Source organism: Motacilla alba, chromosome Z (assembly GCF_015832195.1).
Source record: "Motacilla alba alba isolate MOTALB_02 chromosome Z, Motacilla_alba_V1.0_pri, whole genome shotgun sequence".
Classification (NCBI taxonomy): Eukaryota; Metazoa; Chordata; class Aves; order Passeriformes; family Motacillidae; genus Motacilla; species Motacilla alba.
The window spans coordinates 52,712,841-52,727,664 of NC_052046.1; the positions used below are offsets into that span (position 1 = coordinate 52,712,841).

At 42.9% G+C, this 14,824-nt stretch overlaps 1 protein-coding gene across 5 annotated transcripts in view; it reads right to left on the minus strand.

Moving 5' to 3' along the window:
- The window catches only part of TLE4 (TLE family member 4, transcriptional corepressor), a 99,915-nt gene extending 85,520 nt beyond the window's left edge, over positions 1 to 14,395 (minus strand). For 2 of the 5 annotated variants that reach the window (XM_038123693.1, XM_038123692.1), the window contains exons 1-4: positions 13,422 to 14,394; positions 12,896 to 12,993; positions 11,670 to 11,733; positions 10,251 to 10,295 (exon numbers count right to left, since the gene is read on the minus strand). In XM_038123693.1, coding sequence (XP_037979621.1) covers positions 10,251 to 10,295; positions 11,670 to 11,733; positions 12,896 to 12,993; positions 13,422 to 13,466 — 252 coding nt within the window. In that variant the 5' untranslated portion in view covers positions 13,467 to 14,394. Of the gene's footprint in view, positions 1 to 10,250; positions 10,296 to 11,669; positions 11,734 to 12,895; positions 12,994 to 13,421 lie in introns of all 5 variants that reach the window. The other 3 variants (XM_038123691.1, XM_038123689.1, XM_038123690.1) reach the window with 3 other exon arrangements.
- Positions 14,396 to 14,824: the final 429 nt, after the last annotated feature.

Here is a 14,824-nt window from a genome sequence, read left to right on the forward strand (position 1 = left end):
GAGCTCACAAACTCGCAGTTGGAGAAATCCCAGCCAGTAATTTGTTACATGCCCTGAATTAAAAATGGCCTCTTCCCTGGATAAGCATCAGCAGGTATCTAGAGCACAAAACAGAACAAACAGCAACACTGACTTTTCTCTACAGATCCACAGTGCTTCATGAAGGACGAGTACTGAACTTTTGCCTCCTGCAGCCACCATAAAAATCCAATGGAGACTCACATTCCTCTGAACCAAAACTACGACGCAGCTTGGCTCAGCTGCTAGACTCAAATGCCTGCATGGAGTCCATGCTGCCACTGGCTTCTCGGCTAGATGGTGGCTAGTCCACTTCAAACCCAGGATCTCTCAAGGCAGACAGGTGAAAATACAGCACTAGTTATTTTGTCTCCCTTGCACTTACTAATAGGAAAATGTAATTAGAAAACAGCACTGTGTTGTCAAAAAGAAGTCAAGAGTCATTTGAGATATAAAGCATGGCTGAGAACTTCTTATTCTCCCCCACAGAAGGGTAGAAAAAGAGAAAAGTGGCTGTCCAAGATAAAAACTTTGCTCAAGGATTTCTCTATTTTCCCACTGGTTTTAAAAAGTAACATTGGAATTGCATGATAAATGAGAGAAATTGGTTTACCAGCACATATAAGTAACTGAGAGATTAACCAGATATCCAAATATTTTAATCTAGAACTCCCATTGCCTATCTCATTATAAGGAATGTGCAAAAATGAAGATCCACCTCTCCTGCCAAGAAGCAAAGAGACTTGAGAAAGCATTTTGATTGCACTTTTTCTTTCTCCTCCTTAACCCCCAGCTAAAAGCTTACTCAAGTTCGCCTTATGAATAATTTTAAATAATACTGTCAAGTTAACATGGTAAATGACAGTTTCAGCCATGGAGCAACTGTCAGTAACTTCCTGTAACCCTAACTTTGCCAGGTCTGAGGTCTGTGCACCATCAAACAAGCGTTCTACCACCCTCTACAAGGATCTCACCACTGCGCCAGTTCAGCAGGTTACCTGCTCCTCCCTCATCCACAACTGAGCCTGTTGCTGTAACCTCATCGGCACTCTTGAGTTCTGAGGAAACCAACTGCCTTGAGGACACAACAGACCCAAGCTATACCTTTTTGCTGTTTTTTCTGGTTTTAAAATGGTCAGTGTTAAATTTCAAATGCATTTACTGTCACTGCCAACAAGTACTACAGTATTTTATCAAGTATTTGCAGAGAAGCATGTATTGGCCTTGTTCTGACTTGCTGGTTAAGAGTTCAAAGTCAGATAAGACAAGGGGATAAGATCCCGTTTGCAGTCTGAAGCACTCTTTTGCTGTAGCATATGTACCATGGGCTACACCTGCAGTTGAAACGCAGGTGATATCTCAACAGCAGCTTTGTCCTGTCCTCTCTATGGTGCTACTCCTTCACTGGCTACTCAGTCCTAGGGCAATCACTTCTTACTGGGGTAAGCTAGAACAGGGTCAGAGAGGGTTTTTCTCATTTGCAAAGTCTCTAAACAGCCAAGCCACGTCCATAAACAGACAGAGTAACATAAAAGAGGTTTACTATACTTTAGATAGAGAGCAGCATTTTTAAAAATTAAATGCTATCTGTAATCATACAGAACATGCACACAGTATGTAATACATACCAAACAAAATCTAGCAGCAAGACCTCGTGTTATGCAGATTCTTTATAACATGAAGGGGAGACAAACTTTTACTTCCGCTCAATTGTGAGATGTTCTGCCAAGGTTTTTTAAGCAAACACAAGAAAAAAGAAAAGCACATGTTCTTACTGCCAATGTTTCACATCCCAAACTAACAGTGAAAAGTTTTTTTCTTTGAAGAATTAGAATCTCATGCAGCAAATGTCAAAAACCTCTGTCTGTGTGTGATTCTGCAGACAAGCTACTTAAGTAGACCAAAAGAAAGGCCAACTTAGAAGATCACCACTCAAAACTGTGTTCTCCACTTCCTTCTGACATATGAAGACCTGTCACCACCCTATCTCTGCCACCTTATGATACAAAAACTTAACAAGAAGTTCCAGAAAGATTCTTTATATATTTTCAGTTTGGTACTATTTTTCCTTAGAAGAATACACCTCACACATTTCCTGAGAGCAGGAAACTACAACAAAAAATTGTCAGCTGTATCTCATACTCAGCTCCATTGGCTTTATCCTGAATCTTGATATGTTTTCCTCCTTACTAGCAAAACAAACCAACTATGGAAGAAAGAAGAGGGAAATCTAAGAAGCATGAGACACGAACAGTCTGGCAGCTTAAAATGAGAATGGAAGTAAAATGAATTCCAAACTTATTATGTTTATCTCATTAACAATCTTCAGCCAATCTCATGATAGTCCAGTAACTGTCATGATTTAACATTTGGAGTTGGCAATACAGCATATCATACAACTACATAACCATAAAGAGACCAATTCAAGTTTAGTATGGGGACTATAACTTAGATTTTCCTGACATTTGCATATTTAAGTTGCTTAGCCATAACACCACAGTGTTCAATACCAGAGCATTATGTACTTGTCTGGAAATCACTATTAGAGTTCTGTTTATTATTTGTTACATATTTCAGTTATATTTAAAAACTATTATTTAAATAAAAGAAATATGGACACCTGCTTTTGACATTATGCCCACAACCATTTATGCTGCACTGAACTATAGAGTTTGTGCCACCACTAAGACAAACAGTTACTAGGGGAAAAAATTCAGAGAAGTACTTGAAGTAGAATCACAGAACAGAGTGGGCTGGAAGAGACCTTAAAGTTCATCCAGTTCCACTCCCCCGGCCATAGGCAGAGACATCTTCCACTAGGTACCACTGCAACTGTAAAACTATTACCTTGAACCAAGACAAAACTTGTAAGAATAGAGATAAAGACAAATAGGCATTCTTAAAACCAATTCATATTTTTCCATTTTAAAACAAAGATTTATTTTTAACCTGAACATTCAATTCTGACATAGAACAGTGTATCTTGACTATAGATAGGTTTGGCTTCCAGATACATTTTTGTCACATGCTAGCTAGCGCGAGCATCAGTTTATATAGCCCGTGTTTCACATTATCATCTTTGTTCTGCTCCCGCTGCACCTTGTGGCTGAACAGGTTTTCTGAAAGTCAGTGACTAGATGTACACAACCTGCAGACCACAAAGGCAACTTTTTTAACAATTTCAATTGCACTGTTCACAAATGGACCCACATTTTTGATAAGCCAAATTTTCTATAACATCCATAAACAGTACACTACAATTATCCATAAAAGGAAAAAAAAAAAGTAAGACCAATTTGATAATTCTGAATTCTCTATGTCTGAGAGCCGTGATGCTAAAATTTTTTCACCAGTTTTAATTCACCAAGTCTATGGTATTCAATGTGACTGACTGGTGTAAGCAGCCCCTTCACATTTCGTAACATAAATCAAAATCAGAATCATAAGGAGCTTACAATGGCAATTATTTCACATGCCTGCATCCTTATGTTTGAAGTTATTTCCTTAACTGAGACAAGCAGCCAAACACTTTTAAACCAGCTTTACAATCAGCTCTGCAGTCTTAATTCTACCCTCCTAATGTCTGTTTTGCGCAATGAAAGAGCTCCTCTAGAAAAACTGGTAATGAGATCAGTAAGTCTATAACTAAAACCTGCACCACAATGCACACACACAATAGGGCAGGATCAAGTTCACACAAATGCTGTAAAGCCTGGGCATCCCAGCAAAGCACTACTTCTCTCTGAAATCTATCTGCTAATTAATGTTTTTTTTCCTGTGCTGAATGACCTCAGCACTTCTTTTTTGCCCCTAGAGGGACAGCAAATCTCACCGCACAAAATGGTGCAAAAGCTATATACAAAATGGTGACGTAGTTTGTCTCGCTTGGTGGATAGTAAGTCCTGATTGCTCAGAAGGAGACTTATGCCTGTGTCATATTTCCAGCCACAAGGGACAACCCAAAGAGCAGTGGTACCAGGGGAGCTTCTCACTGCAAAGGTACACATCACCTTTCTTCCCTCTGCCTTCCTTCTCCTCTACCACTGCCCTAAAGGGGCTGGGGGTTCTCATGGAAACACTCGCCCTTATGGCAGGTTCCGTTCATTAAAAAAAAAGAATAAAAAAAAGCAAGTATTTTTTATAAGGGAAACTGTTAGGTGACCATAACCACAGGGTCACCACTGGCCTCCTCTGTAATTGCAAGTCAGCCCATAAACTAATACAGTCAGTGAGGAAGCATCATAGCAATTAGTATCTTTCAAAGATAAAAAAATACTTTTATGTTTAAGCACTGTAGAGCACAGCCTTTTGCCAGTAAAAACAGAGCATATGTCTTAGTTTAAACATTTGCTCAGCATGTTTTGTGCTACTTCCTGTGTCTTAAGCATCTGTCTGAATTTGTCTAAACAAGTGGGAGAAAACGACACTTTCCTTTGATGATGAATAGCAAAAACTGGATGATATGGAAGTTCTTGTCATCACACACACTATTCTGCAGTTGCAAGGGGAAAGGTTATTTCAACAGTAACTCATGGAGTAGTAGCAACAACAAACTTCCCAGTAATTACCAGGACCTCTCCACGGAACAGCTGCCTAACAGCTGTGAGGAAAAGAAAGCACAGAGCCTTGTTACAGAACTTAGCGGCTATTACCAAGTAAAAGGTTTCTGGTTTAACTCCAGAATAATAGATTTTCTAACTTTTCATAAGCGTCTAAGCTTTTCTGCTGGCTTCAGAGGCTAAATAACCCAAAACTGGGACAAACAAGCCTCAGTTGTCAAACTGATTTGACAGCCTATTTTTAACATTTTGTGACTTTAATCAAAACGCCACTTGTTTTTCTCTTCCTCCTTAACAGTACTGTGTGAGCTGCAGTCTTCAAAATTTCACTTCTAATCTCTCTAATTTTGAAGTTTTTCCATTTAGTTCTGACTACCCACTGCTTGTATCTCTATTAAATCTTTCCTACTGTTTACAATAGAGAACAAATTCAGTCAGTATAATTTTAGTTGGCTTTCCAGCTATTTTTCAAATGCAAGACAACATACACTCAGCTACTGAATGTGTCAAAAAGGAAGTCCACGCATGCAAGCACATGCATTCATGCCAAGCCCAGGTTTTCGCCAAAAAATAAAGAGGAGAAAGAGGAGTGTATTTTTCTGTTGCACAGGTAGAGCACACAAAAAAACATTTCTCTGCATTGTATGCATTTTATCACCATGAAGATGAAAAACAGTCAAAATTCTGCCCTAAATTAAACAAATTGATTCCCGTCTTTAGCCCCATAGGAAAATAATTTACTAAGTCTTAAGAAGCAAGCAGAGTAAAGGCTGGGACGTCATAGAGCCCATATATTAACACAGTCAGCAATAAATCTCCCCTTACTCTCCATACTACTTTCTTAAATAGCTCACTATAAAGCCCTAACCTAATTAAAAACAGCTTTCTCGGCAACAGTGGCCTTGATTTCACTTATTTACACATTAACTGCAGCCTCCGTTTGGCCAATCCAGTCTATTCTCTGTACCACACAGGGCCTTTTATCTGCCCTGGACAGCATTTTCTCCAGCAGATGAAGTAGATGCCGATTGATTTGCTGTCGAGCATGGTAAATTAATAGCAACAAATTGCTGAGGGCCCCATCTCACTGCTCCACCATGCTTCGGCAGTTTTGCTTTATTTGCTCCATGATGGGCAGCAGTCAGGCCTCTTCAAGTCAATTTCTTCTTAACAACCTGCAATACTTTTCAATGGTGAAAATAGAGCTATTCCTTGTAAGACAGAAATCAATATCCTATTGCCCTTAGAAAATGCTAAACAAGCAGTATTGGCAATCCACTTGGTACTAGAGGGTATCAGATATAATGCAAATCCATACTGCTTCCCTCCTTGTAGTTATTACAGCTTGCTAAAAGGTTCCTAATGCCATTTATCATCATTTACCATTGACTACTGCAGCTATGATTATGATATCCTATCAGCTAGCAGAACCCTTTCATTTCTATCCAATTAATATTTTAGCACCACTCAAATGGTTGCTACCCAAGTCTTGTAATAAAATTTACATGGATTGGACTGATTTTTTTTTTCCCTGTGATCTTAAAAAGCCATTTCATTTATTTTTTAATACCCAACTTCCTAAAAGACCTAAATTTTCCTTCCAAAAATGCTGAAATTCAACATTCTAGTACATGAATTAGTTCAAATATGACGGTCTAGGCAAAAAGTGAGAAAAAGAATTTATGTATTGACATCTCCGAAGAAACATAAAATAAAAAATTAATGCTGTATCTTATTTATACTTTCCATCAGTCCCATTCAGAAATCTCACTTGTCTATAGCCAAATACAGACACTTATTTTACAATTACAATTCTCAATTAAACATTCAGCAAGGGTGTTTGATTACAGCAATTTAAATAAACTGTTTACCATAACAGTAAAACACTCTAATTTCAGAAATTAAACCAATTGACCACCTCCAAGTACCAACAGTATGTTAGAAACACGGACCAGTCAATTAACTATTCATTCATAAACTATCAACTGAGCCTCTCAAAAATGTTTAAAAAAGCAACTTAGTAACAAATAGGGATCTTTGGACCACACTCAAGCATTATGCTAATATTAAAATCTAAAATAGTAGGGACATATCTGCTAATACTGCAACCCAAAATTCCTAATCCAGTATCTTTTTTTTCCAGACCGTGCTGATTTTGAAGCTCTATTGATCCTAATACCTAATATCAGAAATCAGCTTAGTATATTGGGCTATAACATCACATGTGACAACATACCCTACATTTGTCTTTTAAAAAATTACAAATGCCTAATTCTACCAGTCTAATGCTATTTACTCAGTTACCAAAATTTAAATTAATTATGTTCTCAAACATAATTGTTAAAAATTGGCAACATTATGCAGGCTTAATTAAGATTAAATCCAATTTACTAAATGTACTTTAATTGGTACTAATTACATTAGCTTTCCTTTCAGAATGACAAATTCCCCATAGGTTTCACTTTAATAGTCTTCTATCAAAATCAACACAGGATGACTGATGATGAGCATCACACAAGGGGTGGGAAAAGAGATGCTCTTCCCCCCTCTCTGCCCCCAGCCACACAGGCACACTCTCTACTGCTGCTTTCTGCACGTTTATCCTTTTATCAATTTGCTAAGTCACAGAGTCATGACTCTATCACACATCATTTTCTGTTCCAGTGAAAAATTTCTCTAAAAATAAATACTCTGTGGCTGGAAGCAGCCAAGAAGAACAGAAGCTTTAACAGAAAAATACACAAAGGTTTCAAATATCAGGGCCACCAATTACTAGGGTACTTCCAAGGACTCCAGGGAGTCCTGCTCTTGAACCCTTTGAGACGCAAATCTAATAAGTGAATAAGCCTAACCTGATCTTGAGAACTAGGCCCAATTACGCCGAAGGGCAACTTCACCGCATTATTGCCTGCTTTCCATTACAAGGGCATCCATTGAGTACATCTGGAAAAGAACCTGAGAGGAACCAAGGCTGTCTGCCCAGAAAAACAAATAAAGACAGATATGCCTCTGTGCTAAAGTGAAAAAAAGAAAGAAAATATAATAAGTAGGTGGTTTGCAGGGCTGTCTGTATTTCATAATGTGATAAACTGCCCTCAGGATTTTTTATATGATTGAATTTAGAAAGCTGGGGGGGGCAAGGGAGAAGGAAAATAAAAAAGGGTGAATCGCTCAATTTCAGCCGAGTGAAATTCAAAGATGGGAGAGGAGGAAAAGAGAATTTAAGGTGGTAGACTAAAACATCTTCACACACATTGAATGAAGCAATCAATGCCATCTATACAAATACCAAACTGGACAGTAATACTGTGATCATAATGGAAAATGGTAATATTTTGCATTTGCTGAGGCAGGAGGAAAAAGGAAAAATACAGCACTATGTCAATAGAAAGGGAGATAGGAAAGACAGGAAATTGATATCAGATATAAGAATGTGAGTGAACAAGTTTCTTAGCCACAACTAATTTGATTCATCGTCTGACAAAATATTTCAGTGTTTTGCATGAGACTACAATACTTAAAACTTGAATAAAATGAATAGTGATGGAAAAAGGTGTTCAATTAAAACCCAGTCCTTTGTAATCCCCACACTTAGTTGTCACTAAGTATTTAATTTCTGCAGAGTATCACTGACGACTCCATCATCATAAATGTATAAAATGTCTGAAGTAAAATGTTTAGAAATTAAAAGTTAGAAGTCTTTTGCTGTGGGTTTTTTTCCCCTTGCCTAATACAATTCTATTACACATTGCACTTGCAAGCTGATTTTGTTGTAAAGAATTTTGTGTTGTCAGTGTAAGTCTAAAGCACCGCTGTAAAAATGAGGTATCTAGAAATATAAACAAGTTTGACTGCAATGCTTGCTTTCAAATGCCTGTAAGAATTTGCTACGTAGGTGGCCTGTAACAACTTTGGTCTCTGTGAATTGTCTCCATATCTACAGCTTTACTGATCTGAGGATTTGATTGATTTTATTTTGTTTTTCATTTTACTCTAATGGGACCTGAAACAATCTAAATGTTCATTTGAGAACAGACCCAACACCTCTTAGATTCAGTGACCAATCTTTCCACCAGCACATGCAACAAGGATCAGGTCCAGATAGTCAGCATGTGCATACAATCTGATCTCTGCAATCACTGCCTTTTCCGGTCAGCCATTTGTTGAGTCTTAACGTTACCTGTGAGAAGGAACCACAGAATTCAAAAGGTCTATGTATGTCTGTAAAATAACTTGTATCTACAAGGTTCCATAAGTTTAGAGCTGTAGATGCAAAATGCTTAGAGGTAAATCCCAGTGTCTTCGTATGCCATCATATGCCATCTAGCAAAAACAGCCCTAATCAGTTCTGTGGCATTGACATGCTAATGGAACACAAAATATAATAAATAACACAAAACAGCTTTTGAGTTCTGTGTCTGCTGATAAAGATCAACAAGATAAAGAAATCCTATTTCCAAACCCAGAGAAATTCCAAATCCCTAACTTTGAAGTACAGACAAACCAATTTTCAGGCGATCTTTCTTCTCCCATCCAATCATTTCTTTATTTCTGCAGTTTGCACTGGCGAATTGCTCAACCATTTGCTAAAATGAGTTGTCAGTATTAAACTCCACTACATAAAAAGTTCCCTCACTGGAAAAGAGGTCAGATGTTCAATTCATCCTCCTCTAGAGAAGGTTAAAAAACACACATTATCAAATAAAAAACTCTAATTTACATTATCATGCTCTTGCTGACTAATCTCTTGCTAATTTTGGCCTATGTGCTAGAGTTCAAGGCACAGAACTAATAGCAGATCTCCAGTATCTAGAGGGGGCCTACAAGAGAGCTGTAACAGGCCTTCGATAAGAGCATGCGCAAAGGGAAATGGCCTTAAACTGAAAAAATGGCAGGTTTAGTTTAGATATTATGATAAATTCTTTACTGTGAAGATGGTGAGGCACTGGAATAGGGAGGCTGATGATGCCCCATCCCTCGCAATGTTCAAGGCCAGACTGGATAGGGCTTTGAGTAACCTGATCTAGTGGAAGGTTCCCTGCCCATGGCAGGGTGGGGTGGAACCAGACAATATTTAAGGTCCCCTCCAGCCCAAAGCATTTTATGATTCTACGCTTACACCCTCACAGAAAACTCATTTACTCCTTTGTGTTTGAGATGTTAACACATTGGTTCTGGACAGAAGTCCAAGTAAGCAGCCTGAGGGATATATCAACATGGCTGTCACATCAACAGCATTTGTAGCTCCAGCTTAAATCAGCCTAGGTTAACCAAAGAAAAATCCATTTTTTTCCACACATGCTCCCCTTCCTAACACACATATCCCAAAAAATAAACCCCAAGGGTTTGAGACCAGACAGTAAAGAAGATGCAGCCCACAAACCCATCCATACTCACAGACACCCTTCCCTGTGAAATATAGGAATTCTTGCATGAGCAAAAATTACATGTGGAAAGTCAAGCAAATAATCCACAACTGGCAGACAAGACCATACCTTACAAAGAGTCTGCATACCAAACATGAGACAGAAGATTCAGGGTCAGGTGAAGAAAAAAAATTTCTGATGCACTCAAGCATGCAATTAAGGCAAGTCATACAGAATACACGTGTTTTAAGATTGATGGGAGAAATTATACAGATCATTCTCACAACGAAAGCAATTCTTTACCTACCTGTTTATGCATCTCTATATTCAGCCCATAGGACATCTCGTAATACTAAGAAAAAAGAAAATTACTCTATTAGACCTTGCAATTGTGAAAACTATTTTGGAATTCACTTTGACTGAAACATCATCTGTACAAAGACATACAGACTTATACACATTAATTTGCCTTGAAGAGTTCCTGGTACTGCAAAGAGCGCATTTCAGAATAAACTTTTATATTTTGTTTATCCACATTGCTTCACGCCACATTTACAAAGAACAGCTGTAAAACAAGGCAAAAACAGACAACAAAAAATAATGAAAAATAATCACAAGCAGAGTCAAGATAAGAAGCAGAAAATGATGAAGATTCTATTCACTAGCATACATATAACATGCAAAACAACCACCCAAAGTGCTTCAAGCATATGAACATATAAATCAGCAACACCTAACTGACCAATTCAGTATTTTAAATTAAAAAAAAATAATACAAAAAATTCCTGTTATTAAATTGCAGGTATTAAAAAAAAAAAAAAAAAAAAAAGACAAACCATGGAAATTCAGGGCCAGAGCAGACACAACCATCTAAGTACATCCTGCTGTGCCCCAGTAGTGCAGGGAACTCTGTTCAGTGTGCAATGTTAATACCAAACAATCTCCAAGACTTAGGCATATCAGGCATTAAAATGACAACTGCGAGCCTTACAATTTGCTTGTGCTCTCCCTTAAGATTTTTCCAAGGTTATTTACTCTTTCTGTGTATACAAGATTATTACTTGTCATGTGCATATGGAAAACAGCTAATCCTTCGGAGATGTACAAGAGGAAAGATAGCAAGAGTTCCTCTAGAGTTATCATGATCCATCACACAATTACCTATTTAGAGATGTCTTTCTATGCACATTATTTAACCAGGTAGACCACAACAACTGAGGAAATCCCTTTCACAGCTGAGATTCCTGACATTCTCAATTTAATGATTCAGCTGCCGAAGAGCAACAGTTCTTCTAGGAAGTAGATTTTGGATTTGCATGCACCTAGGTACAATTTTGTCTTACTGCCATCACAGAAAAAAATACCACCCAGAACCATTTTACAGAGATATGACCACTGGGAAAAGTCAGCAGAAGTGAAAACATCACCCCCAGGTACACTACGGAAGTTGTACACAGCTTGAAAGGGCTGGCAAGTGATTTGCTAGCATTTGGAAGAAACATTTTCAGTTGCTTAAAAGGTAAAAGCCAGTTTCACACAGATACTGACTGCTGCAAAGAACTTAAAAGACCCCAGAAACTACTGATTTATAATGGAAGCACTGATGCAACCTCAACAACAGCAGCGCTACTATATTCTTCCTATTCGCCTCCAGCAATCCGAATGTATGTCAGTCTCAGTATACCAGGCTAATAGACATTTTGAATTTGTTATGCAGCTTGCTTACCATGACATAATGTCGCTGCATCTCTGTCTTCTCACTGGCCAGTTTTTCACATTCTAGCTTTAAACTGTTCAAGAGACAAAAAGGAAAAAGCATGGGTACTTCATAACACTAAAGTGACATTCTCTTGAGCACCGGCTGCTCCCCTTTTCTCCACTACCCAAATACAAATGAGTATTCTAGCTCTTGCTTGGGAGTTTAGGACGGGGGTTTGCACTTTTATTATTTTCAAGGGATACTATGCAACATCCTCATCTCCTAGAAGAATTGCAACACACATGTGGTATACACAAAAAGATTATTTTTCTGACAAAAAACCTAACCATTGACACTGGTTCACAGAAGAAGCAGGCAGGGATTCATGTCTTTAACAGTTAAGCATGAGAAACTATTAACAAAAATGTAGTTTGGGTTTCAGAGTTTTTATTTAGGTGTTTTAGAAACACCTCTTTCTTTTACTCAACCCACAGAAGAATCAAATGCACATTACCGCTTCAAGAAGAAAAACTTGCAGATTTAAATTTTTGCTCTTTGCTTTTACTGATGACAGAACTGCAAGTAGAATACCGTGTGTATTTTAATGAATACCGTGGTAAATACTAACGCTTCCAGTGTTTATTTTGTTTTCAGAAGCCCGCTAAACAATCCTGCCAGAAGTCACTTGTCACTTTGAGGACACAGAGCTGTTCCACCTAAGGATAATGAAACAGCTCGCCGCCTCACTTCCAGGTTATCAGCACTTGACATGTCAATGAAAGGCGCGAGGGGGCCGAGCCAAGACAAGATGCCTGTCCTGAGCGGCATTTCGAAGAAAAGCAGAGGACGAGCCCAACCAGACACATATTTTTCTATCAACACCCGCCCTCCCCCACTCCGCACCCAAAAGTAAACAAAAAGACCAAAGGAAACAAAAGAAAAGGGGAAAAAAAAAACCGAACCAAAAAAACCCACCAAAAACCAAATCCATGAACAAAAACGGAACGCGGGGAAAAACAAGAAAATCCGATCGCACTGCTCGGCGCGGGGCCCACAGGAGCCCCTCGTCCCCAGGGTCGGGAGCGGAGCGGGATGTTGAGGAGCCGGCGAGGAGCGCCTGGCTGGGGAGGGTCCGCCCCGCTCCCGGTTCCGCCAGGGGTCCCGCGCCCCCGCCCCGCCGCCCCTCCGGGCGCGGCACTGAAAACGGCGAAAGGAAAGACCGCGCGGGGCTCGGGCAAAGTAAGCAGTCTTACCTGTGGTACTGAGCCTGCAAAAACTGAAACTCCTCCTTAATCCGATCGCAGGATTCTGAAATGGTGAATTTAAAGGGCTGAGCTGGCTGGTGAGGAGCCTGCAAGCAAGGAACATCAGGTGTTTTAATCGCCCCCTCTCATCCGGTCACCACCTCCCGCCCGCCGCCGTCCACCGCCGCGGCCCGCGCACCGGGGCTACGCCGAGGCGCAGCCCCCCGGGTCCCCGCTCGTCCGCGGGCGGAGGAGCGATGCCCCAAGCGCCCCGAGATGCTACCCCGACGTGTCCGCCGGCGGTGCGGGACCGCCGCGGGAAGAGGTGTCGCCCGCTCGGACCCTCCGCACCGGCGGCAGCCGCGGGACGCGGGGCTGGCGCCGGGACCGCCGCGCACCGGGCGAGGGCAACTCAAACGAGCCAACCCCGACCCCGGGAGGCGACGGCGGCGCGGCGGACAACAATAAGAAAATGGCTACAACTCCGCGGTGCCCGCGCCTGAACGCTGCCCGCGGGGCCGCCGCCGCCACTTACCGGGTGCCGGGTCTGCGGGTACATCTTGCTCAGGTCGCGGATCATCCACGCCGCTTCGGGGGGCGCTGGCGGCCGGAGCGGTGGGGATCAGGGTTGCAGGCGCGGCGGCGGAGACGGCGGGCAGGGACGCCCCGGCCCCGCCGCCCCAGGGCTGGCGGGGCACCGCCGGCAGCAGCGAGGCGCGACGGCGGCGGCGTCCGCGACGCTCGGGGGCCGCTGCCACATCCCCCGGGGGCGGTCAGCGGGCGACGCCGGCCGGCTCTCCCGAGCGCCGCCGCCGCTCCACGGGCTCCGGCGGGCTGCGAGCCCCGTGCGGCGGAGGGCGAGGTGGAGGAGGGCGGGGAAAGCCCCTCCGCCGGCGCCGGCGCGCGCTCCACCGGAGATTCCCCCCGCCGGCAGTTTTCCTCCCTTCCTGAAAACTTTTACTGCTGCTGCCGGCGGCTCTCCCGGCACCGGGCGGAGCGGGGCGCTGAGCCTCGGCGGGGACGGTGGCTGCGGCGGTCGGACGGCTGATCCGCTGCCGCGGCGGGGGTGCGTGCGGTGCGGTGCCCTTTTGTGCGGCGGTCCGGTCTTCGCTGCTACCGCCCGCACCGCATCTCCCCCGCTAGTGCTGCTCGACCGCCTTGTGTTTTTGTTTTAAATTGAAAAAAAAAATTAAAGAGCGAGAAAGATTTAAAAATACGGTACGGTCTGGGCAGCTTTATTTATGTCTTTTTTTTTTTTTCTCTTTTTCCCTCCGCGCCTTTCGAAACTCCGGGAAGTGGCGGCGGGGACGCGCGGAGCGGAGCCCCGTACTCGGCTCGTCAGCGCAGCGTGGTCCGGCCCAGCCCAGCCGTGTCCTGCCCAGCCCGGTCCAGCCCGATCGCCGCTCCGCGCCGCTCCCACAGCACGCTCTGCCGAAGTGACTCCTTTGACCAAATTTAGCAGCGGCTCGTCATTAACATTCTGATACATATTCACACAGCCGGAAGGCCGCCGCCGCGGGGCACCCTGGGAGTCGCAGTCCTCCCGACGCCAAGACTAACCGCACGCAGCCGCTACGGGGACTACTTCTCCCATCAAGCACCGCGATGCTGTCAGCCGCTCCCCCCGCGCCCCGCCCATGAAGGGCGGCGGCGGCGACCAATGAGCGGTGGGCTGCCATTAATCGCCGCTCGGCACTAATGCCCATCACTTCGCCGCTGACAAATGGGCGCGCGGGCCCGGGCAGAGGGGCGGCGCCGGACTCTCCCCCACGTGGGGTCCCGACGCGCCGTGGCCCCGCAACCAATCAGAAGGCTCCTCTCCGCCCCCGCTCGCCCGCCGCCCGAGGCGGGGCCCGCAGATCGCCGGCGTTCCGCGGCGCTGGCGTTCGAACAGGGGAAACATTTGTTCAGCCGTCAATCAAAGTAACGTGGGGCCGG